This window comes from Pelmatolapia mariae, linkage group LG7 (genome assembly GCF_036321145.2).
Source record: "Pelmatolapia mariae isolate MD_Pm_ZW linkage group LG7, Pm_UMD_F_2, whole genome shotgun sequence".
Lineage (NCBI taxonomy): Eukaryota > Metazoa > Chordata > Actinopteri > Cichliformes > Cichlidae > Pelmatolapia > Pelmatolapia mariae.
The window spans coordinates 64,003,794-64,027,665 of NC_086233.1; the positions used below are offsets into that span (position 1 = coordinate 64,003,794).

The following is a 23,872-nucleotide window of genomic DNA, read 5'->3' on the forward strand; positions in this document are numbered from 1 at the left end:
CTCCCAGAATGCACTTCAGCATCATTTCCCCATAAGGAACGTGTCTGAGCACTTGGAGTGTGGAGAGTAGACAAAGCAACAGACTGCAAACTTAAAGTTTGAAAGGTCTGCTGACAAAGTTCACTCAGTACTTAAAAGCACAACTGGTTGAAATAAATTTCCCTGCCATCTCACATAATGTGGCTTTTGTACTACACAGCAAAAATACACAAAGCTTCCTCTAATGATGCAGCTTTAGAAAACAAAGGATCCAAAATCTCCCAAAGATATTTGGATTAAATGAAAGGAATGGGGAAAAGGAAAAAGATGGACAGCATGTTAGAGGAAAATGAGAAGGACAGTAGGTACTGTGTGATGTTCATATTTGACCATTTTACCTGACCTCACCTGTTCCTGCTGCAGTTACGTTTTTTCCCTTCAACAACACACACCTAAGGAAATTTGTGCACACACACAAAAGAAAACGTGTACATGGTTTGTTTTAAATTTCAGAACCATCTTTGTTTGGTAAAGTGAGTCGGATTATGTACGCGTGTGCTTTGTGTCTCGTCGACATGCTCGCTGCAGCGGGGTGCAGCTTGTTAATGTTTGCTTTGGAGCCCATTGGAACCCATGCGTCACACGCTGGATACGGGAGGCAAGGATGCGAGCAGTGTGATGCATCGCAAGCAGCCCGTCGAGTTTAGCGTCAGGTAGTTTTCATCACTTTGTAAAGATGTCATGCAGTGAGAGGAATGGGAAACAAATCCTTCAGTTTACTGGTTTAAGGACTGGTGATTTCTGGGATTGAGGACTTTATTATTCTCAGAAGAGTTTATGTGTGATTCTGATGTTACTGACAGGAAGCACATGGGCTCAGGGTTCAGTTGTTTTGACTGGACAACAGATTTTGCATTATGCGAGCGAGGACCTTTTGTCTTTGAAATGATGTTGGGCTTCGCATTAAAAGCGTCTCCTGAGCATCGGTTACTGGGAGAGGATGGTGGGGATTTTTTTTTTTCAGAGAATGATTTTTATGATAAATCTTCCTCTTTTTCCCTCTTGATCTGTGTTGCCTTTATCCCCAATCCTCCCTCCATAACCACCCTCCCTCTCGCTCAGCGGTCCTCCTGTTCTCCTCGTCTCTCCTCCCCCGCCTCCCTCCATCTCTCCATCCCTCCTAGGGAGAGCAAATCCCTCTTTTCCTAGGTAGGAGTGTAGGGAGGAGTGGTAAGGCTTAGATCTCGGCCCCCCGCATCGTCCCTTCATCAGGTCCCCCTCTGGTCCTTCCTCCCTCTCTCCATTACTTCTCCATCTATTTATTCTCTTGTTAAATTATGGTTTTATGCGCCTCTCCTTCCTCTTACGCGGCGTCCTCTCGTCTTTCTCATCAGTCACATTTACATTTTTGCATTGAGCTGATGTTCTTGTATAGTATGACTCACTTTTTTCATAATCGTCAAACCCTGCGTCAGCCTTTTATCTGCTAAACTGAAGACTGATTTCAGGAAACTAAGTAGCTTATTGAAAGAGAAGTTCAACCGTTTTCATCCTTTGCTCTTTTGTTCCGGATTTATTTTGGATTTTTCACTTTTCCCTAACTCCCCTCCCTTCTTCTCCACCCAGTTATTGTTAAATGCACACTAACCATTACATCTGCCTCCGCCTCCTCGCAGTCCTCCTTTCACTTTCCTGTCCTTTTCACTGTGCCGTACTTCTTCCTACACGCTTTCATTCCTGTACTTTTTTTGCTTTGACAGATCAGGGGTCAGCCGGTCATTAGGGTGTCTTTCCTCTGTCGTTTCGCTCGTGCTTGTCATTCGTTTCTTTGTCTTTGTCTTTGTATCTGGCCCTTTTAAAAAGGTGTCGTTTCCCAGCTGAAGGCCTCGTTTAAGGAAAAGGGCGTTTAAATTAAAGGGAAAACTGAGAAAAGGGGGGAGAGACGGATCAGGACAGGAAGCACGCAGAGGGAGTCCACGGGCACACTGTGTCCTCATACCATTATAAAATACGATCTGGCTCTCAAACCGTGCTGCATATCATCTCTTTGTACGCCGTTTGGTGTAACTCTACTTTCAATGTAGGAATGGAGTCACAAGCGCTTTAAACAAGCCTTCATTTAACATTTGACTCACTAGGCATCAGTCAGGACTCGGCAGTTAAATGTAGTTTGAAAATATTGCACACATTAGTTATCTACTTTAATTAGTGAGTTGTTCTGTACCAATCATAGAGGATTGTATAGCTGTAACAGTGGATGCTCTCACTGAACATGGCCGGAGTGGTGCGCTCAGACTAATGTGGTTTTCTCATTTTGACATGACTGAGAGTACAGAGGCTCCGCCCACCAATATAACACAGAGGTTATGTATATTATGCGTTGCATAGATAACATGGTAAATATGTATTTGATGTAGAAGCACACGGCTGACAGAGTTATTTTCTTCTCCTTATACTGAGACAAGCTGTAAACAACAGGTAACTTTTACGAGACAAAGAAATAAGATGTGAGTTAGGAGAAAGATTCACCCTCTTACTGTCTCCATCGCTTTTTCAAGCTTGTATCCCTCTCCCCAAACATTTATCCATCTTTCCTACCTTCCCTCGTGCTGCATCCCACTCTCTGTGAGGTGGTGGATGGATTACCCATGTGTGGTATCAAGGCAGCTCCCTAAGCTACACGCACGCCGACACAACAGCGCTGGTGTGTGTTTGCGCATGTGTTATAGTTGTGTTAGCATGCTGTGCTGGTGTGTCCAGGGCTGCTGTGGATTAAACAGATTTTCTGTCTCCTGCCTTGGAAAAACACCCGCACAGTTATACTGTACACACAAAAGGGCAAAAGCCTGCTAGAAGGCGCATATAAGGAATAACCCAGCTTACATGGGGCTAAGCGCACATGCACGTGTGCGCGTGCACAATCTGCACCAGAGTTCACCTGCAGCCGAAAAATCAACAAACGTGTGTTATCACACTTATCTACATGCACAGAGCACAAACAGCACACTGCACTATATGCAAGCAGCCAAACATCTCTCACACAAACATATACACATATTTCCCAATTTATTGGTCCGGATCTCCCGGTGTGCGAGGTGTGTGACGGAGGAGTTGGAGGCAAATGCCAGGCAGGGAGAGAGAGATGGAAGAATGCACCCCCTGCTATGTTTTGAATGGACCGGTCCACACCGCCGGCCCCTGGGGGCCCCTTCATTGCTGCACCACCTCTCTGTCTCGCACGCTCTCTCCCCCTTTGTCTCTCCCTGTTCTCCCATTTAATCCGCTGCCTCGCGCTCGTCCCTCTCTTCTTCTGGTTTCACTGTTTTTTTGACTCCCCGTCGTTGTTTCTTTTCATGCGATTCGTGTCTCACTTTTCTTCTGCTTTTTGTTGTTTGGTCACATGTTGGGGCAGCTGTGGATGGAGATCAGGTTACGGGTGGTGCAGGCACTTCCTCTGGGTTGGCACACGTGTGTGTGTGTGTGCGTGCGTGCGTTGGCCGTCTGGTTGCCATTTATCCTGCTGAGCTCCAGGGTTCCTCCTCTACATTATACAGTATGTGTATGACTGTAAGTGTGTTACAGCTCTGCGAGGCTGGGCCGTTGGGACCGTGCCCCTGCTTCACTGGCTTGGAAACCCTGTCTAGTCACAGGACAATAGAGAGAGCTAGATATCGAATCACGTAAAGCCGTGCTGCTAAGCTAAAGTTCAGGCCCATGGTACGATAAAGTAACAACACGCGTGTGTTTTCTTTGAACTAGCATGTGATGCACTTCAGTACTAAAGTCAGAAATAAATAAAATAATGATATTGGTATGATAGTCATTATAATAAAATGAATTAAATAATGAAATCAGTGTGACCGTGAATATTGGCAAAAATGGCTTCCATTCATATGATTCCAAGCGTATCAAATATCGATGCTGGTGTGTTTATCTGACAGAAGAAGTGCTGGAAACTTTTTCTGTCCCACAATCCAAACTGATCAAAGTTTAGACTAATAAGCAGAAGTTATACTGACATAATGAACATGCATTATTCTCAAACCATGAGATGGACCCCACCTTGCACAATCAGGAAGAAACTACTGTGGTGACTTTTATTGTACTCAAGTTTAACTTGGATACTTGTTTTTTTGTTGCGACTTGATAAAAACATTGTGGGGGGTGGAGTGTAAGTTTTTTCCCCCAATATCTAACGTGTGCCGCACACGGCTCCTGGTTGACTCGTGCGATGCAGAAAAACTTTCAGAGTTTGTCTCGTCATTGTTCTAGGATCACATGTCTGTCGGTTTTCCTAAAGCAGCTCGAGTGTCGAGCAGCTGCTGCTGAAACCTGCTGTGGACCGTCCAAGATCACAGAAGTGAGAACTCAGTGTTTGGTCGTGTGTTTGTGTTTTCTCGTGCTTCCTGCAAGACACCGATGATGGCTGTGTTAGATTTATTGTTGCCTGTCTGTCTGCCAGTGGGTTCATTGGCTAATGACTAATCATTAAGACAAGTGTGTGTTGTGTGTCTAGAATCAGCAGCAGAAGCTGAGGTGATTAAACAACGTTACCTCAATCTTTCATCCGCTCTGGACTACCAATTCGTCTCTTGGTCTCGGCTTTGTCTCCATCCTTTTCTCTTCTCCCTCCATCATTATCTCTCTCAGTCTATTTCCTCTTCTCATCCAAACACTCTCCCTCTCCACTCTCAGCTTTGTTTCTCTCTCCCTAGCTGCACAACATTAGGAAATAAATGAATTAATAAACCACACGCGCACTCATTGACGTGACCAAACACACACACACAGCTCTGACAGATCGGCGGAGTGGGCGAGTGTTTTGTTGTCATTAGGTGGGAAACAGACAAGCTCTCCATCATCATGACCTGTGTGTAAGTGATGGGGATATCCATAACTCTGTGTGTGTGTGTTCAGGTGCTTTCCTTTGTCTCTGAATGGTGATGTCCACATATCTTCTCAGCATTATCCTTCAGGACTCGGATACTGACGATTGACGCGCACACAGACACGAACACCGACCTCTGGGCTCTGTCCAGGCAGCCACACTGTATATGTCCATGTTCATGTGTATGCATGTCGGGGTGTCGGGCTCCACCGGGGGATCGAAGGCAAGACGAGTGGAGCGAATGTTTGATATTTGACAGCTGATTAAGGAGAGCAGTGAGGAGCAGGGAGCCCTGACAGCATGTCTCCCTGGGCATCACGGGAGGTACAACCGGGAGGAGGTTACAGAGAGACCAGAGGATGGAGGACAGATGGGTGTCAGTAGGAAAAGATACAGTGGTGATGTGTCAGTGCTGACGAGGGCAGATTTAGGTGGAGGAAGAGGAGACAGCAGTAGTGCAGAGGAGGTGGGATGATGAGAGGAGCCGTCCCTGCAGTTGCCTGGTGGCAAGGAGAAAGTAAGCAAGAGATGAGTTGGATGGAAACAAGGAGAGAGAAGGTGAAGCAACAGAGGAGAAGCATGAGGAGAGGAAATGGAAAACGGGGTGGAAGAGGAGAGAGGAAGGTGGCCTGACACCCTGCTGCTTATCCTTGAACACTCTGAGGAGGTCTCTCCTTCCATCTCTTCTCTCTCTCCTTCACACACACACACACACACACACACACACACACACACACACACACACACACACACAGTGCCCGACTGGCACACGAGGGTGCTGTTGCAATTAAACCGGCACAGCACGGAGCCCAGATTGAGAGAGAGACAGAGAGAGGAAGAGAGGACTCCACGCTGCATGAACAGTACCCCTGGAAGACGGAGAAGAGGAGGGAGCGACGGGGATGGGGAGTGTACCGGTGATGGGGGTTAATGCAGGAGTTCCACAAGTAATTTTTATTGCAGTTAGTCACACGTAGTCGCAGTCGTGACGACAACATTTTGAGTCGTAGAAGCAGCAGAAGAGTCACACACGTATAAAGATGTTTACTTGACCCCAGCAAGACGTGTTGGAATAAAAGGAGGGAGTCATAGATAAGAAAGAGCCACCGTTACCTGATTACATGAGTTAGTCACTGAATGATATTTCTATGGTGGGAGAAAATTAGTGATACAACATAAATATAAACATGACTGTTCAAATTAGATATTAGAAACAGGAGGACACGGAAATATGAATCCTAAGAATTCATTTTTTAAATTATTCATAAATGGAAAAGTCGGTGCTTTAGAGGTAATTCACTACAAAAATGAACAACACAAACTGTGTGCTGAAATCATAAGCGAGTGTGAGCATTGGTTCCCAGTACACAACATTACTACAGTGTCTGACGTTAGTGTCATTGTTGTCTGCTGTGTCCTGTAATTTTAGACCTAATAAAAATATGAGCTACACTTTCACCCTGTTACTGTCACACAGCGCCTTCCCTTCTCCTGCTGTGATTGGTTCTTTAATTAGCTCCTAACAAGAGCCTTCAGGAAGCCAGCGTGCTGATTGGATGTCTTATCATTGTTAATTAGCTCAATTAAGTCATTAGGAGGGTCCTTCCTGGGGCCACACAGGTAGTGCCTCCTCTGCTTTCACACCTCTGTGCGAGGAAAGAGACACGGCAAAGCTGCGTAGAAATGAGAGCATCGACATGAACTGTGTTTCTACAGACAAACCTCTGTTAGCTCTCAAACATATGAAGGTTTACACCCTGGATTGGGTTGTTTATGGGTGACATGGGTCATTAGTTTTTTTTGTTTTTTTTGTGTGTGTGTCTGTTTGTGTGCGAGGGTCTCTGTGGTGTCCAGGTGTGATGTAGCCTGTGGTGGTTAAAAACACACATCTGGAGCAGAGCGAGCACAATATACCCAGATGTGCTCCAGTAAGATGAACAAACACACACTCGCATGTCGTGAAATCACGAGCTTTTACTGTTTCGAGTTGGAGGTGTGGAGTGTGTGTGTGTGTGTGTGTGTTCAGGCATCAGCTGTGACTGTCAGGTGTATTTGTACAGAAGTTGACAGATGTTATTTTGATGTTGATGAGCGTTGAGTGACAAAGGACAAAGAGAACACACAACGCTAAAATACTGACACACACACAAACAGAGGCTCCTCTATGAAGTCAGCCATGAGCCAATGTTTGGTCAAGCATGGTTGGGTGGAGAGGCAATTAGTAAAAGCCACATAGGCTGGGCTAGGCGATGTGTCTCCAACTCCAGCTGTTGTGTAGCTACAAATTAGACAATTATTTTCACTTTGCGTGTGTGTGTCTGTGTGCGTGCGCTCCAGTTAATGCAAACAAGTGTTCATGTGTAATTCACATCGACCCATAATCGCTGACACCGATGCATTGTTGAGTGAAAACAAACCCACACTGAGCCCGAGTGTGTCAGCTGTTGGGCTGAGGAGTCACGCTGAGCGAGGAGTTTCAAACCTGATTGGTGTATTTTTCAATCTAACCAATTTAATAAACACAGTTTTAATTAAAAATAGATTTGATGGTTGCTCCAAATGGAGCGTTTTCTGTAAGCATGGCGCTCTCTAGAAACACCACAGCGCTGTCTCACTGGACACTTCCAGAGAGAAGCCCGATTTAAAGTCTGTGGGAGAATTCTGCAAACTGGGGAAAAGCCCTTATTTTCTTTATTTCTTTTCAAACAAACAGATTAATGGTGATTCTATTCATGCATGTTTTTATGTGATCCTTGCAGTTAAGCCCACCGTAGATGATGCTTTATCAAAATGGCTTTTTTGCTTCTACATAACAGGATAAAATTCAAGTGTAGGCCTGCGAGTGCGCCTTTACTCAACAGTGCACATTCAGTTTCATTTAAAGTGATTAATGTCTGCTGTGAGAGTTTGGAGATTACGTGAACTGTGAAGTGATGCCATAATAATTATGGAAGAGTTGTTTCGTCAGCAAAAACAGACATTTTCTAATATTAGCCACGAGAAAGAGCGACGCGGCCAAACACAGTACCGAGGTGAAATATGTGCACAGCAATGATGGAGCGTCTCAAAGAAGCTAGACGAGCACGCCGAGGTTGGGAGACGCATCGGTTTCTGCCAAGTGTTCGTGTACTTCTTACCCGTCACTTCCAGGAAGGTGTCTGTTTGTTTTCTCTACAAAACACTGAGCTGATGGGAGCAGCATCTATTGTGTAGCTCTGCTGCATCCAAAGAGGAGAGAGAGCGATGAAGAGACGGTGCGATAGAAGCAAGGAGAGCACCGCAGAGACGGTGAAACAATGCCCTCTAACCACCGCGCTGACATCTCTTTGTTGGAAGTGTGTGAGCACGCACGTGCGTGAGCATGTATTAATATTGATTTAGCTTTGTGGCGGGGGGTCTTTGAACCTCACTTTCCCTCCTCGAGCCTCTGGGGACACATCGTAGACACACACATATAAAAGGCACAAGAAGCGGTGTCAAGTGTAATTAACGATATAACACGAAGCCTCGACAGAGAGGCGGAACGGCAGCGTATCGGATGCGTGCGACGATGTGAGGGTTTGTGAATATTGTCTGAGTGTTTGTGTGAGTGAGAGGCAGAGCCGACGAGCGGGGCTAAACTCTGAGTCCCAGCAGTGGCTCTGCTCTGCATGTGAACTCTCTTAAATAGACTGCTAGAGTGTTTTTAGCTAAGCACTTGTGTGTGTGTGTGTGTCTGAATTTGTAATCCAGATTGTGCTGTCACGTAGCCTGGATCAGCTTTCTTTATGGTTATTAGCTGTACGAGTGAGACACGTCTGAGTTTCTGCTGTCGGTGATTTAAAGCTCGACATGAACATCTACTGTGTTGTTTGTGCAGAACAGAGAGCTGCTGTCAAACTGATGTGGACCTTTGCATTGTCAAAGGGCTGCAGAGAACACGCGATTTAAATCCTATTTTCTGCAGTAACATCGATAAAACCCACAGATGATGTTTACGTCCTTCCTTCGTACATGGCTGACATATCTGCCTCTCGATATGTTTCTGCATTGTTTCTTCTGTCTGTTGCTCTGCTGGTATGCCTCTCTGCTGATCTTTGGGGAGTCTGTTTAGAAGTCCGCACACACACACACACACACACACACACACACACACACACACACACACACACACACACACACACACACAAATCTCCAGACACATTTATATTTGATTCCTGCCTCAGAATAATTAATAACATTGTGTTCATTTATTTATTTGTTTGTATTTGAGGCTGACAGAAGTGAGGAGTGTGTGTTTGTGCTCGTGTTTCTGTCTGAAAGCATAAACAAGTTATTATTTTTATTATTTAACAGGAGTACATTTACCCTATACTAGAGTTCACTAACATAATAGTGTATATATATATATATGTGTGGGTATGAAGTATATTAAATATGTGCAGAGTAGTTCAGATATATATGTGTGTGTATTAGGGAGACAAATCCACCAAATATCTTTATGCATATAAAGACCTGTTTTGTTTGCAGCACTGTTGCGTGGGTACGTTCTTCAACTTCTGTCATCCTCACGCTTGTTTTTTGTGCTCGTAGGTCAGGAGATCAATAACAGCAGTTTGACTCTCTGTGGTGTCTCTGCCTCTTCTCTAATGTTGTGAAGGTGTAAAAGAAAGAGGACCTTAGTCTTGGACCGGCACCACGATATTCGCTGCTTTCGAACGATGTCATTTTTGAACTCGGATGTAGATGTGCGGCGTCACGGCTCATCTCCGTTCCTTCGATGAATAATTCATCATGACTCAGCACAGCAACTAACAAACATTTGTTCTTTCTTTGTGTCATTCTTGGCCGTCAAACGAAGCCTCTGACAGGAAATCAGCCCAGCGTCTCTTTATTATCCATACCGTAGCCCTCGGAGACAAAATAACTCAAGAGTAATTGGACATAATCAGATTATACTGCTGCGTAATCTCACAAGGTCACGCAGCCTCCCTCGCTCAGAGCAGGCAGCCACTCACCTGCTTGTTCCTTTATAGAGGTGACCATGCTGATCCTGATGATTCAGGGGTGATTGTGCTTCTTGTAAGGTTGATCATTACCTGATCCACCCAGCTGGAGACGTCTTTTCACTAAAGCGTTGCCTTGATTGGCTGTTCTTAGGGCAGCTTGGGTACACACCGATACGCATCGAGGCACCGGCAGCAGCTTTCATGTTAGCGGTGCAGGATGAAGGCTGCAGAGCTGCTGTTGCACTGAGCTGTGCCAAAGATGAAGCCTTCTGTGTTATGAATTACTGGTGAACAATGAACAAACCTCCTGGGTGCGAACCACTGGGGTTTGATCATTTTGCCTCAAAGTAAGAAATACAAGTGCAAAAGGAAAAAGATGAGCGTGGTTCTCCTTCTTCGACCCATTCTGACTTCCTTCCTTCCTTCCTTTCTTCCTTCCTTCCTTGTCCATCCGCAGCTCGCCTTTCACTGTTCGTGCTGCTGTTTAGTAGTTTCTCTGCCTCTTCTGTGTTTGCTCTGTTTTCGAGTACCAGTCATGTTTACAGCCAACAGGCATCCTCAATCTCTGCTGCTCAACCACCCACACACTCTCACACACTCTCTCTCTCTCACACACACACACACACACACACACACACACACACACACACACACACACACACACACACACACACACACACACGCACAGTGTGTGGCTGAGGGAGGTCTCTAGCCATGGATGCAGGTATCTGGCAGGCTTTTCCACACATGACCTGGTAGTGATTTAGTGTCTTCATTAGCATGCTATTGCGCACTGTGTGTGCGTGTGTGTGTGGGCGATACATTTGTGCTTTAGGGAAGGTTAGAGTTGGCTGGCTGCGCGTCTTGTGTTAAAGTTGAGCGTATTTTGGTGTGTGAGAGTTTTTGGAATCAATAATAAAAAAGCTGGACTCCCATCACTCTCCTTTTCTTTTCTACTCTTTAGCCTCGCTCTCCTCCATCTTCAAGTCTGTCTCTGTGTTTTATTTTTATTTTTTTCCTGTAAGCACAGCGTGGTTCAGTTTGGCACAACCGAGTATGGCACTGTGGTGTGTGTGTGTGTGTGTGATTGTGTGTGTAAAAGAGACAGGCAGGGTGGCTCGGTGGGGGATTTAGCTGGCCAGGGCAGGGGGCGAGGACAGATAGGCGAGACCAAGGTCACTCTTACGGTGCGTGTGTGTGTTTGTGTTCCTGTGTCCACGCCCGCTCGTCCAACCCCGTACAGCTGATGATGTAGCCGGCTCGCTCTCCCTCTGTCTCCGTCCTCTTTAGTCTTTTCCATCACTCAGTGATTGTGTTTTAATATGTAACATAAAACTGGAAACGGCATAAAAACCACATTCTTGTGAGAAGCCTGTATTTTTCAGTTTTTTTGTTTTATGATATCTCACAGACTGCCCCTGTACTCTCTGCCTGTGTCTCACCATATATCTGTGTGTGTGCGTCTCCGTACAGTTTCCTGTCTCCCTCTCTGGGTCCAGATGGGCAGTTTGCAGGTTAACTGGAACAGCTGGAGCTGCATTATTAGCATCCTGCTGTGAGCTCTTATTGGCTCCTCTCCTCCTCCTCCTCCTTCTTCTTTCTCCTTTCTCTGTCAGTTTTTTTACAGTAAAAATCACATGCGGACGATCCACAGCAGTCATGGAAGCTGATATTCTGTTTGAAAGTTTGTTTTGTTGAAAAGCTCTCGGTTTGATTCCTGTAATAACTGCGTTATTAAACATCACATTCAGCATGTGTGCAGAGGAGGTGCATGTAGGGTGGAGTCTTGGTTAAAGGAATACTAAGTATGTCTCTCAGGCTTTCTTCTGCTGTTTTGTGTGTGTGTGTGTGTGTGTGTCTGTGTGTGTGTGTTAATTTAGTTGTTGTGGAATGGAGTTGAGCTTTTTAGTGGTATTTGGATGCAGAGATGCAGTGAGGATAAGCCTACTAGCTCCCCCTGACTTCCCCTGGGAGCACAGATTAAAGAAACACACACACACACACACACACACACACACACACACACACACACACACACACACACACACACACACACCACTAAACAGCAGGATAAGATTAGATGTGGGTAGGTAAACACAGTCACACGTACACACATTTCTTTTAGATTTCCCCCCAAAAATGGGCGATTATTGAATTTTTAACCATCACACTTCCCGTCATTTTGCGTCGTTGTGGCGTTGTCGTCTCTCTCTGCGTAACATACGCACAGCCGTGGATTTTAAACTCTAATATCCGTGTCTATATAAATCAATAGCAGTTTGAAAAACAGAGTCATTCAGAGAAAAGCAAAGACGGTCAGGGGTGACCCTCTCTCCATCACCTTGACAACTAGATCAGAGCCTTGATTACAGTTGCCTTGGTGATTAGCCTTGGATACAGACATGCTTCTTAACCTGTGAAGACTGATGATTGTGTGTGTGTGTGTGTTTTCTAATCTAAATGTGCCTTTCAGATTTTTATCTGGGCCCTGCGTCGTGTGGTCCGACCCATCAGTCGGCCTTTCTCACAGGTCACTTTGCCTGCGTGCTGTAAATGGATTCTTTTCCATGAGTTGTGGATCACACGCTCACAATATTCCCAGCAAAGGCTGTGACTGAATAAAAAACACCTGTAGTAAAAATACCAGTAATTAATTAAGGACGTGCCCTAACCCACCATAAACTCCTTTATAAGTCCTTGTGGATGTCTGCTATAGCTTTAACTAGCATCAAAACACAAACAGATTAACACACAAACACACACACACACTGACGATGTGCATCCAGGGGGCTGTAGTTGTGTTTTACATATGTAAACAGATGGGAGAACGGAGTGAGCGTGGAAAAAGCAGGAGGAGTGAGGGTAGAATGGACGACTGGAGAATGACAGGTACTTCAGTTTTAAATGTTGTCCAAGGGAGTGGCAGGCGTGTGTGTGTGTGTCTGTGCTTGTGTGTGTGTTGATGGTTTATTCACACACAGTGATTAGGCTTATTCCCTCTTGGCCACTTTCAAGCTTTCAATTAAGATTCTAAACACAAATATACTCTGCATTCATTACTCTCATCCCTGCTAACGAGCTAAAAAGAGGTGTGTGCGTGTGTGTGTGTGTGTGTGTGCGTGTGTGTGTGTGTGCGCGTGTGTGTGTGTGTGTGTATGTGTTACTAGCTTTCTGTGTGCTTATTGGAGAAAGCGGTAATTCCCTGTTTTCCTGTGAAAGTCCTGAGCAATGATTCCAAGGCCGGAGCGATGATGTGTGCACCTCTCCTGAATATTAATTAAAGTCTAATTACATATGCTAATACAAAGACTTACATGTCAGCTGCTTGTTGTTACAGTCGAGTGCTCTCCAGATGACACTGAGCGTCGTCTGTTGGCGTGTCTGTCTGTAACTCTGTGCAGGGTTTCAGTATCAAAGTGCTGCTTTAACATCTCCTCTCATGAGCAACAAAGAAACCGCTGCTTTAGTGCGACGTGCATCTTGTGGTGCAGCTGGTGTCACTGACTTCTTTGCATTCCTTTACTTTTATTTTAAGCATTAAGATTTAAATATTTGAGACCTTTTATGATGCAAAACAGACAACTTTTAAAAATTCATTCAGTAAAAAAATCACGTTTTTCACGAGTACAAAAACCTTTTATTTTCTTATTGCTACAAAAACATATGAGCGCAGCTTAGCAGACGCTAATAAAGTCATGCGTTCATAATGTAACTGTATCCCTTAATAACCCACAACCAGTGAGACGGCGGCGATGTACGATCTGTGTGTGTAAATCTACGCACATGCGAGTGTGTGTTAGCGAGAAGGCTCTTGGCTTCGGCAGGACTGAGCGCTCCAGCTTCCTACTGTTATGTAATCTGATAGGGAAAATCCAAGCTGCTATACACAAACACACACACGCACATTATGCACACAGTCTCCTTCCAAGACACACATGCACTTTTGCACTACACAAATATGCTCAATTTGTGCACAAACTGGTCATCACCATATGCTGCTCTTGTCTGCCAATAATACGTCTGTCTGCTTGTGTTTGTGTATTAATGTGTGAGAAAGAGTGTTTTTGCTGAAAATAGTGATTGCGGGGTCTGACCGTGTCCAGAGCGAAGGAGCAGAAGGAGGGACGAGGAGAGTCATTCATTCATCTTTGTCTCATGTAAAGCGTTGAGTTGTTACCTGTTTCTGCTGAAAGCGAGAGCTCGTTTCTCCCTTTAGACATTAACTCTCCTGTGAAAAGACGAGTAGTTCATAAATTCCAGTGCGCCCTTACTTCCAAAAAAGCCCAAAGTTGGGCCCATATTGCACTTAAAGAGCATCACTCCTTTCTTTTGTTTCCTCTTTATGTGTCTGTCAAAAAGGTAAGAGTTGAGTGTTTCTGCCCACAGCCCACTGTTACCATTAACCACTCAGTACACATGCAGACACCATGAATGAGTCCATAGAACTGAAAGGTAACCAAATCATGATGTATCTGCATTAGGCTAACACACTCATTACTGTGTGAGGACACCTGCTGGTATAGCACTGTGTGTGTGTGTGTGTGTGTGTGTGCGCGTGTGTGTGTGTGTGTGTGTGTGTGTGTACACCGGTTTCCCTATCTTGGTGGGGACCAACTTTCAGGTCCCCACGGGGTTGAAGACATTTTTCACACTCATATGTGGTTTTAGTGTCAGGATTACAATTGGATGAGGGTCAGGCACTCATTTTTGATGGTTAGGGAAAGCATTATGTCAATGGGAGGACCCCACGAGGATAGCAAACCAGACGTGTGTGTGTGTGTGTGTGTGTGTGTGTGTGTGTGCATTATGGCAGGTGGTTTGTGCTACTCGTTGTCTGAACTTTAACCTTTCAGGAGCAGCTTGGCTTTGATGAACAGGGACTAGGAAGCCCAACAAACCAAAGCCGAGCAGACGCTGCACCGGGCACTTTTACAGTCTCCATCACGCGTTTGTGCCTTTAAACGTTTGAAAGCAGACTGGATGTGTTTAAATGAACAGATCAGGCGTTGCAGCTCAGCGTCCCGTCTTCATTCAGCGGTATGTAAAAAATCCACAGAGTCAGATGAGGAGTAAACAAATGATGAAAATATTAACAGTTACCTCACAGAGAGAGTGATGGAAACAGAGAGGGAAAATGGAAGATGAGAGGAGGGAGGGAGGGAGACTGTGTGTGGGTGTTGTGTACTCGCGGGACCTCAGCACTGCAGCATTCTTCCTCTGTGTGTGTGTTTGTGTGTATGAGAGAGAGGGAGAGGGTGAGTAAAGGTGGGGGCACTCTTGGGACCCCTCCAGCACTGCAGCAGGTTGTGTGTTTCTACGAGTGTGTGTGCATGTGTGTATTCTCCAGCCCCCACACTACCAATGGGTCAAGCTCACACCCCGCGCATCGCCCCCCCCCTGCCCCTGGTTGCCATGGAAACACACCTTGAGCGAGCCCCCCAGAGAGGTGCATACTCCTCCTCCTCCTTCCGTCCACTGCTCTCTTCTTTGCTGCGCTCGTTCTTTCTCCCGACGCCTCTGTTGCTCTCTGCCCGTCCGTCCCGTCATCTCTCCTTTCCTCTCTCCTTTCCTCTCCACACAGCCTTCCTTCACTTTCCTCCTTCTTCCCTTTATCCTGCTGCCTCTCCCTTGCCGTCCTCCCCATCAGTCGCCTGGCTTGGTTTACGGCCTTTACACCACCAGGGACCAAACACACACACATTTTACTGCTCTCACACACACACATCCACATATATATATTTTGGGGATGGGGGGATTGACAGGAATGGGGAAGGCCAGTAATGGAAGGTAGATACCCCAGAGACCCCCAGCAGCTATTCACAGAGAGAGGGAGGGGAAGGGAAGGTGCGAGGTTAGGACGTGTGGGGGCCGGGCACCCACAGGAGTCCCCAGCCGAAACTAAGAAAGGGTTAAGATATTTGTGTATGCACGTAGATGTGTGCGATATGTAAGAGGAGAGGCAGCGCCTTAGGGAGTCACCCCCAACACAAACCAAGGAGCTCATTTATGTTCTGCTGCATGCTGCAGGGGTGTGTGTGTGTGTGTGTGTGTGTGTGAGACGGGTATGATGCCACCTGGTCCTTCTCCTCTCGTCAATTAGCAGAGAGCGAGAGAGAGAGGTGGGTAACAACACAATGAGACTGAGCATGAGCAATGGGGATGTTGTGTTGGAGGAATTGTAATGATGAGTGTGGCTGCAGTTTGGACTCGTGTCCCTCCTTGTTGCTGCCTTCTGGCCATCCACACATACTGCACTCAATTCTGTCCTCACAATGTTTGCTCGCTTGCTAATATTTCCTCTTTGAGGCGAAACTTTACCAGCTGTTGTGTGTGTGGTTCCAGCGTTGTCTCGTTTATGATCACACTGTAGCTGGTGCTGTCTTTCCTTGCTGTCCTTCTGTCTGTCTGATATGCTAATCGAATGCTGTTAGATAGGAGACAGAGTTCCTGACACATGGCAGAATATATGTTAGACAACGCACATTTCTAAATGACAGTATAGCAGCATGATATTTATTTAAAGACTACGATTAAAACTAAATGTTCCACCAATAACTGTGGTTTACATTTGAAAGCATAGATTTGCTTTGATGTGCATTTAAAAAGCAGAAAAAAGTTAATTTTGTGTTGGGTGGTAACAAACTCAGAGTCCTAACCTTCACCCTGCCTCTCTCCCTCTCATCCCTCTCTCCCCTGTGTTCTCTGTCCCAGCACAGGCCTCCCAGGGTTGTGTGTCTGTGTGTGTGTGTGTGCGGTGGTGGATCAAATGCACTCTGTGAGACAAAGCGTAGCGGCAGGATGCTCTATGACTCTGTCATCTCACTATGGGTCACATACACACACACATGCTCACACACGGACTGTGTCTCAGAGGGGGACAGCACACAGAGACAGTGGTCCCCACACACACACTGATCAAAACAATGTATTTGTCAGAAAAGAGAACTCTTTCATGGGACACACACACACACACGGGCGATGGAGGCCTCTCTCCATGCCCTTGTGCCGGACAGCCCAATTATCTCTCTGCACCTCACTGTTTCCCCTCAGTTCTCTCTCTCTTTGTGCGTTTTGCCGCCCTCTCTTTCTCTAGTTTCGTATTTTTTGGCCCCTTTTTTTTACCCTCCCTACGTTTGATTGACCAATAATTAGCTTCAAAGGTTTCTTTTGTAATTCTGTTTTTGTTGACGTCATCGGTGCTTATTGAATCAAAAAGTCCTTTTTACTCTTAGATCTCCCTGCTGGTGGATAAAATACGAACATTATTGGCTAAATACAGAAAAGAAGATTATCACATCATGAAGGAATAATGCGTTTTACAACCCTGGTTGATGCCTTAGATTAAAAAGAAATTCCCCACCCAACTGTCAACTTGACAGAAACATAACGACTTTGCTTGATTAGTGCAATGATGTGTGTTTGTGTAACTGCAACAACTGTGTCCCGTGCACAATAACCTGGACCAGCGCTGATGTTGGACTCATCATTGTGTACATGAGAAGGTGGCTGATGTTTGACCGCTCCCTCTGATCCTGGCAGCGTGGGAGAGTGCGAGGCAACTTCTGAAGAGAGCTTTGCCCCCACTGAGGACACGAGCTTTAAAGTGGCTTCGACAGAGCCCCCCAGTACACATGCACACAAGCGCGCACATGCTGAGATCACTGACGCGTAGGCATTACTTACAGTGTTGGCCCTCTGCCTCCGTATCACCTTCTGTACAGCTGAAATGGTGCATTGTTAAATAAAGGCGTACGTTTAAGGAAATAATGAAAATGTGAAATGTGACGATTGATTCAGCCGGTAGAGCCGCACACGCCTCTTTCTCTCTACCTTTTTCTCTCTGTGCGCCTCACTCCATGTGACTCTCTCCTGCTGGTTCAATCTCCTAGTAAATGATAATGAACCTCTATCTGTCTCAGTGTGTCTCGGACACTCTGGCGCCCCACACAACCCAGCAGCCTTTGAGGTTTGTGTGTGTGTGTGCGGGGGAACGGGGATGTTTGGGGTCCAGGACCACGGAGCATACCATCTCATTCACATAAGCCCATGTGTCACACACACACACACACACACTCTCCCCCGTGGCTATTGAGACGGGATTAGGGCACCCTTGTGTCGGCCTTTGAGGCACAGAGAGATAGGAATCTGTGTGTGCATGTTTGTGTGTATTAGTCAGTATGGGTGTCATGGATGTGTGATTGAAGACGTTATTAACCTTGCGATCCCCTGCAGCTCTGACGCTGAACTTCCACAGACTCTTTTGCCGTGTCGGTGTGTGTGTGTGTGTGGACGTTTGCACTTACAGGACACGAGATAAGTGACAAAAAAGGGAAAAGACACAGATCGCGCTCTCTGTGCGTTTGCATGTTTGTGTGTACGTGCGTGCAGCTCCTCAGGAGGTCACAGATTGGCCCACAGAAGACGCCATCTGATGTCTCCGGGCAGTACGGGCCTCTGGTGCGCTTGTGTGTGTGTGTGGGCGACTGGGGCGTCTGTCCTGTGTGGTACAATGGTGATAAGGACAACGGGCAGGAGACCTGATCGTCAAGGGGTGCACGTGTGTGCGTGTATGTGTGTGTTTGACGCCCACCTTTCACCGTGGGTGTTGTGATGTCACTCACGCCATCTTAAAATAGACACAGTAACACTGCTATAATCCCTTAGAGAGGACGAAGGCTGGTGACGTCTGCTCGTGTGATAAAGCTCGATGATATTTACATTTAATCTCTGTTCAGAACTCTTTATGTTTACGCAGCGAGCTCATTATCTCTCATCTATATCACAGCGCTGCTGTTTCAGGCCTGTGATGAAGAACAGTTAGCGGCTGTCACAAACTGATCAATCTTAATTTGGATTTGATACATTGATAGTGAACAAAATGTAAGGCGTGACCAAGTCTTACACAGGAAATCCGAATACTGTACGTGAAAATAAGTCGCATGGAGCAAGAAGTGCGAATTGGAAGCCGTACCAATTAATCAGAGAGTGATGGACCTAGAGAGACGAAGGGGGACACAGAGGAAGGAATGGGTGAAGTGAGGGATGGATGAGTGACTGCAGTGGGGAAGGACAGATAATGAGGACAGAGGGAGGCAAGGGATAGCTGTAGGAGGGGTAGATCATCCCCAAACCCGATGGGGAAGACAGGCAATTACCAGCTGGGAAAGATTTTGGTTCTTCTCGGTGCGTGAGTAGGATAATGTCTCGCAGTTCAGTTTTCCGTACATTGTCCTTTCAATTCTGCTCAAACCACAGCCTCACATCATTTCGCTGATATTACTTAAGAAATTCCTTTTAAAATTCCTTGTTATAAATACTGGAATGGTAAACAGTCTAAACCCAGTGTGTGCATATCTGACAGAGCACACAGAAAACATCCACCATGCATGTTGTATTAATATTCTGATATCATGTCATGTGTTCCCGTGTTATGTTGTCTAATCCGGCCTCCACACGCGTGTCTGTCTCCTATTTGCAGAGGAAGGCATCAATCATGAGTGCAAGCTGTGTAACCAGATGTTTGATTCACCTGCCAAGCTGCTTTGCCACCTGATAGAGCACAGCTTCGAAGGCATGGGAGGTACCTTCAAGTGTCCCGTCTGCTTCACAGGTGAGAGGCAAACTCACACATTTACCTTCAAGGACAAGAGCACAGACGAGTCCTTTTCTCTTGTGTCCAAAGTTTGCTTTGATTTTAAACGTCATCAGTTTTTCATCAATTTGATGACGTACACGACAGGTGACTGTTCTTCGTGTTGGTGAAGATTTACAGCTGTGCTTGTACAGATGCTTCGCTGGTGGAAAATCTGCCGCGTCATCAGCGATGGCGAAAAGAAAAATGTCCTCGCTGTTTTGTGTTTTATTGTGTGCTAAATAAAACAGTCTCAAAGCCAAAGTGGTGTGCTCAGCTTGGTAAAGTTAATATCTGCAATCATCCTTATCAGCTGCTGTACCTGCTGCGGCTCAGAGCTGTCTCTCTCTGCGTCGCTTACGCCGTTCAGTAAATGTGCTGGAACGGCTTTGGCATTTCAGATTTTGCAATATTCATTGTTTTAACATTTCAAACTGTGGGAGTGATCCCGCAGCAGGGCGCCGCAGCTAAAGAAGCCCCTACCAGAAGTGTGTGTGTGCAGATGTGAACACAGTAATGTCTCCAAACCGGTCGAATATGGAGTACTTTCAGCCTTTGCAATACACTGGAGGGCAGAAACAAAATGCTGGATGACCACATTAGGCCTGCGGTGTTCACACTTTCATTCAGCACCTATTTTAGGAGAAACTAAGTCAGCACCTTTGCTTTTGCTTCTTCTCGTTCCATCTCTCTCTCTGTGCCTGGCTCGCCGTTGCTCTCTTTCCCTCTCTCGGTTGTTGAGTTTGTCTTGTGTTGTGTGCCTACCCCCCAGGTACGCACAAACGCTTTAAACTTTAACTCTATTCCTTGGTGGCTTATGAATTAGTAAGATGGGCACCACTCCTGTGGGGAGGCTTAATAATTCAACACATACACACTCACAGCGAAAACCAAAAGTTTACTGAAACAAAGGGAAGAGAAAGAAGGAAAAAAAGTGTGTGAGACGGCGCGAAAGTTAAAAAAAGGAGAGATAATTTATTGATAAATAGCACACGGTCTCTGAGGATAGCTCTTCCTGTTTTCTCTCGTTCCTCCTCCTGCTTTACTCTGTCCCATATGTTCCCTCCTTTCCAGTCAGCCTTCATTGGCTTTGGATGTATTTAACTGTGGTGGGGGTGGGGGGTATTTATAGTGTATGCTAAGTGTCAGTTTTGATTCTTACTCTCCCAAAACAACATGTAGGAGAACTTTGAGTGCCCTGAGTCACGACTAGGCCGACGTGTAAAGTTTAGTAATACAACCTGAATTTGACACCTTACCCTCGGCCACACGTAGCTGGACTTCCTCTTCAGGCCACTGCCATCAGTGGTGAAATATCTTCCCAGTAATCACTGGTCAATCCTAACCAGTTAATTAGAAGGCAGCTGGACTTCTGTTTGGTTGCATACGTTAACTGACTGATGGGAATCGTAAAAGGTTGATCCTGTTCATCCGGACGTTACCAGTGGGAGAAACGTTTCGTCATCATCCAGATGACCAACGTTTCCTTTTAAACAGCACATCTGCACAATGACTGAAACTAGCTGAATCATTGTGCACATGTGCTGTTTATAAGTTGGTCACCTGTCGAGTGACACTGAAAACGCTACGTCCAGATGAATTCGATCAACCTTTTGGGATTTACTCACCTGGATGATTGAGATGCATCATGACTGGTGGGAAGCCTTTGTATGAGACCACCTGTGGGTCCTTTCTCATCTAAAACTCTCATCAGTCAAGGCAACATGAAATTCCACATAAACCCAGATGTGAACATCATGAAAAACACGAACAAACAAGGTTTACTGTCGTGCAGAAATAACTGCCTCAGGTGATGGGCAGTATATACATTTATTATGTAATAACCTGAAGAGAGACGAGCACATATTACAACAGCTTTGAAGTTTATCCTTCCACTGACTCTTTTTTATACCGTCTGCCAAACTCAGCGAGTGTCTTCGGTATCAGCGAGAGGCTGGGCTGTCCTTGACGTCCTTAATAGAAGCAAAACAGATGGAGCCAAATACATGACAGTCAGGTCAGCACTTACACAAAAAGGCTCGGCTCCCCAAAAATCCCATGATTAGGGGACAACGTCTTTCACTCTAGTCTGTCGTCTCTGTCCAGGATGTGCGCATTGGCGTCCTCAGAGGACTGCTCTCTATCCTTCAGGTGCAGGCCGACTGCTCCGTCCCCCACCCGGTCAGACAGAACCGAGGAAGCCTCTAGAATCGATTCAGACACAAGGACCTCATCTAATAAACACTGTGTAACCTGTTCTGTGTTTCTTCTTCTCTCAGTGTTTGTGCAGGCCAACAAGCTCCAGCAACACATTTTTGCCGTCCACGGTCAGGAAGACAAGATCTACGACTGTTCCCAGTGTCCACAGAAGTTCTTTTTCCAGACAGAACTACAGGTAGGACACCCTCATTCTATCTCTGTGTTGACATTGACCTAATTTTCCCATCTGTGTACTGTTCCAGGTAAATGATTAAAATAGTGCAGACGTTGCTGCAGCACACTGTAGTGAATGAACTTTGTGCCCAGGAACAGTGACTGTACAAGAAGGTGTAATCGGCAAATATCCTAAACCAGGCAAACGCTTTTCGGTGTTCCTCAACATCCACTAGCTTCAGTGTGTCCTGTCCCTCACATCTACTCTTTCACATAGTTCCTGTTTATCTCTGCATTCTTTTGTCCCTCTTTTTCTTTTTCCTCACGAGGTCTGGCAGGCTTCTGGCATGCTTCGTGTTATTAGGGCCCAGACACACTGAGTGTGTGTGTGAAAGAGATGAGTGGATATAAGTCACCCCAGAGTGGGTCCTGGACCAGCTGTGGCCAGGTCTGTGATGATGTAAACCTTCCTGTCATCGTCCATCTCTTGAAGCCTTTGGCAGCTGAGAAGTCAAACATGGTTACTGTTAGCGGTGAAACATCGTGACATCGTGTATCGACGTATCTGAGACGTACACGGGATTTAATCCCACATAAAATACTAAATATTTACACTTTGGAGTTTTAATTAGTTTTTATTTGTGGGTCAGTGTGTCTCCATAAAATGGGATGAGTGAAAACGTACAAACTTCTGATTCTGTGTTTAAACCTGCAGAAGCACCATCATCACACGTCTGCTTGGTGCTTTTTCCTGTTTCTCTGTTTCATATATTACATCTTTATTGGCCGTCCCCTCAGAATGACACAGCTAACGTTTAATCAGTCAAAAAAGCAGCGTTATATGTATTATGTTGACTCCATAATGAACAATGTGCTTCATCGATAGCTGAGAGAGTCAGCGAGATGCACTCAAGAAAACAAAAAAGAAAACATTTTGTAATCATGATTATTTGAGTTTGGGCAAGGCCCAGCTACTCTGCGCGCGCACACACACACACACACACACACACACACACACACACACACACACACACACACACACACAAAGTGGCAATGATATAAGGCCAGTGGTGGTGGGCATATGGCTGGCCAGTCCATTTAACAGCAGGGTGACTGCTGGACCCTGTCGGTTAATGTCCACACACAGGCACCGCTCACACCTCCCTCGTTCTCTGCACGCACGCACGCACGCACGCACACACACACACACACACACACACACACACACACACACACACACACACACACACACACACACACACACACACACACACACACACACACTCTTATACCAGATGATTTCTCTCCTGCCGTCTGACCAGGTCACAGGATCTTCACAGTGATGAATTGACACGATTGTTGTTTGGTTGTGTGGAGACGCCGTGGGCAGACGCTTCCATGCTAAACACATGAACATGTTTGTGTTTAACATTTCCTGTTCATAATTTAATGGTGTTACGAGAAGAAGAAGAACGCGTTACAATGCTCGTTTTTAAAATGATTATTTTAGCCCAGTTAAACATTTGCCCGTTTTTAGTTCAGATCAGACTCGTTTCCTTTTTCCTTTTTAATCTCACCTCATTATTTTGCCTCATATCGAGCTCCAACATGGATTATAGAAGCTGTCTGGTTCATCACCTTGGCTGAGATGTTTCTTTCTGTCATTCCAGCTCAGTTCAGCTTTTCCCAGCTCCTTCTCCTTCCTCCTCTTTGGCTGTTGCACTGGTGCTATATCCATCTTGTTACTGACCCAAGTGTGTGTGAGTATGTGTGTGTGAAAACTTGCAGCCCGAGCCTGACCTGCCACAGCTCCACTGCCCCATGGGAGGTCTCTCTAAGTGGGCTAGACAGAAAGGCTGACTGGGGGAGATGGAGAGCTGCAACCATGGAGGTTAATGCCACTGCTAGCTGTGTGTGTGTGTGTGCGCGTGGAACTGAGAGAGTAAGTGGAATAGATGTAATTTGTGTGTATGCGTGCGTGTTTTAATGAGGTACGGATGGATGAAGAAGGCT

The 23,872-nt window shown here is 45.8% G+C and overlaps 1 protein-coding gene across 2 annotated transcripts in view; it reads left to right on the top strand.

Moving 5' to 3' along the window:
* The window catches only part of znf423 (zinc finger protein 423), a 122,078-nt gene that overhangs the window by 88,996 nt on the left and 9,210 nt on the right, over nucleotides 1–23,872 (top strand). For both annotated transcript variants that reach the window (XM_063480217.1, XM_063480218.1), the window contains 2 exons: nucleotides 19,334–19,465; nucleotides 21,766–21,881. In XM_063480217.1, the coding sequence (XP_063336287.1) occupies nucleotides 19,334–19,465; nucleotides 21,766–21,881 (248 nt within the window). The remainder of the gene's footprint in view (nucleotides 1–19,333; nucleotides 19,466–21,765; nucleotides 21,882–23,872) is intronic.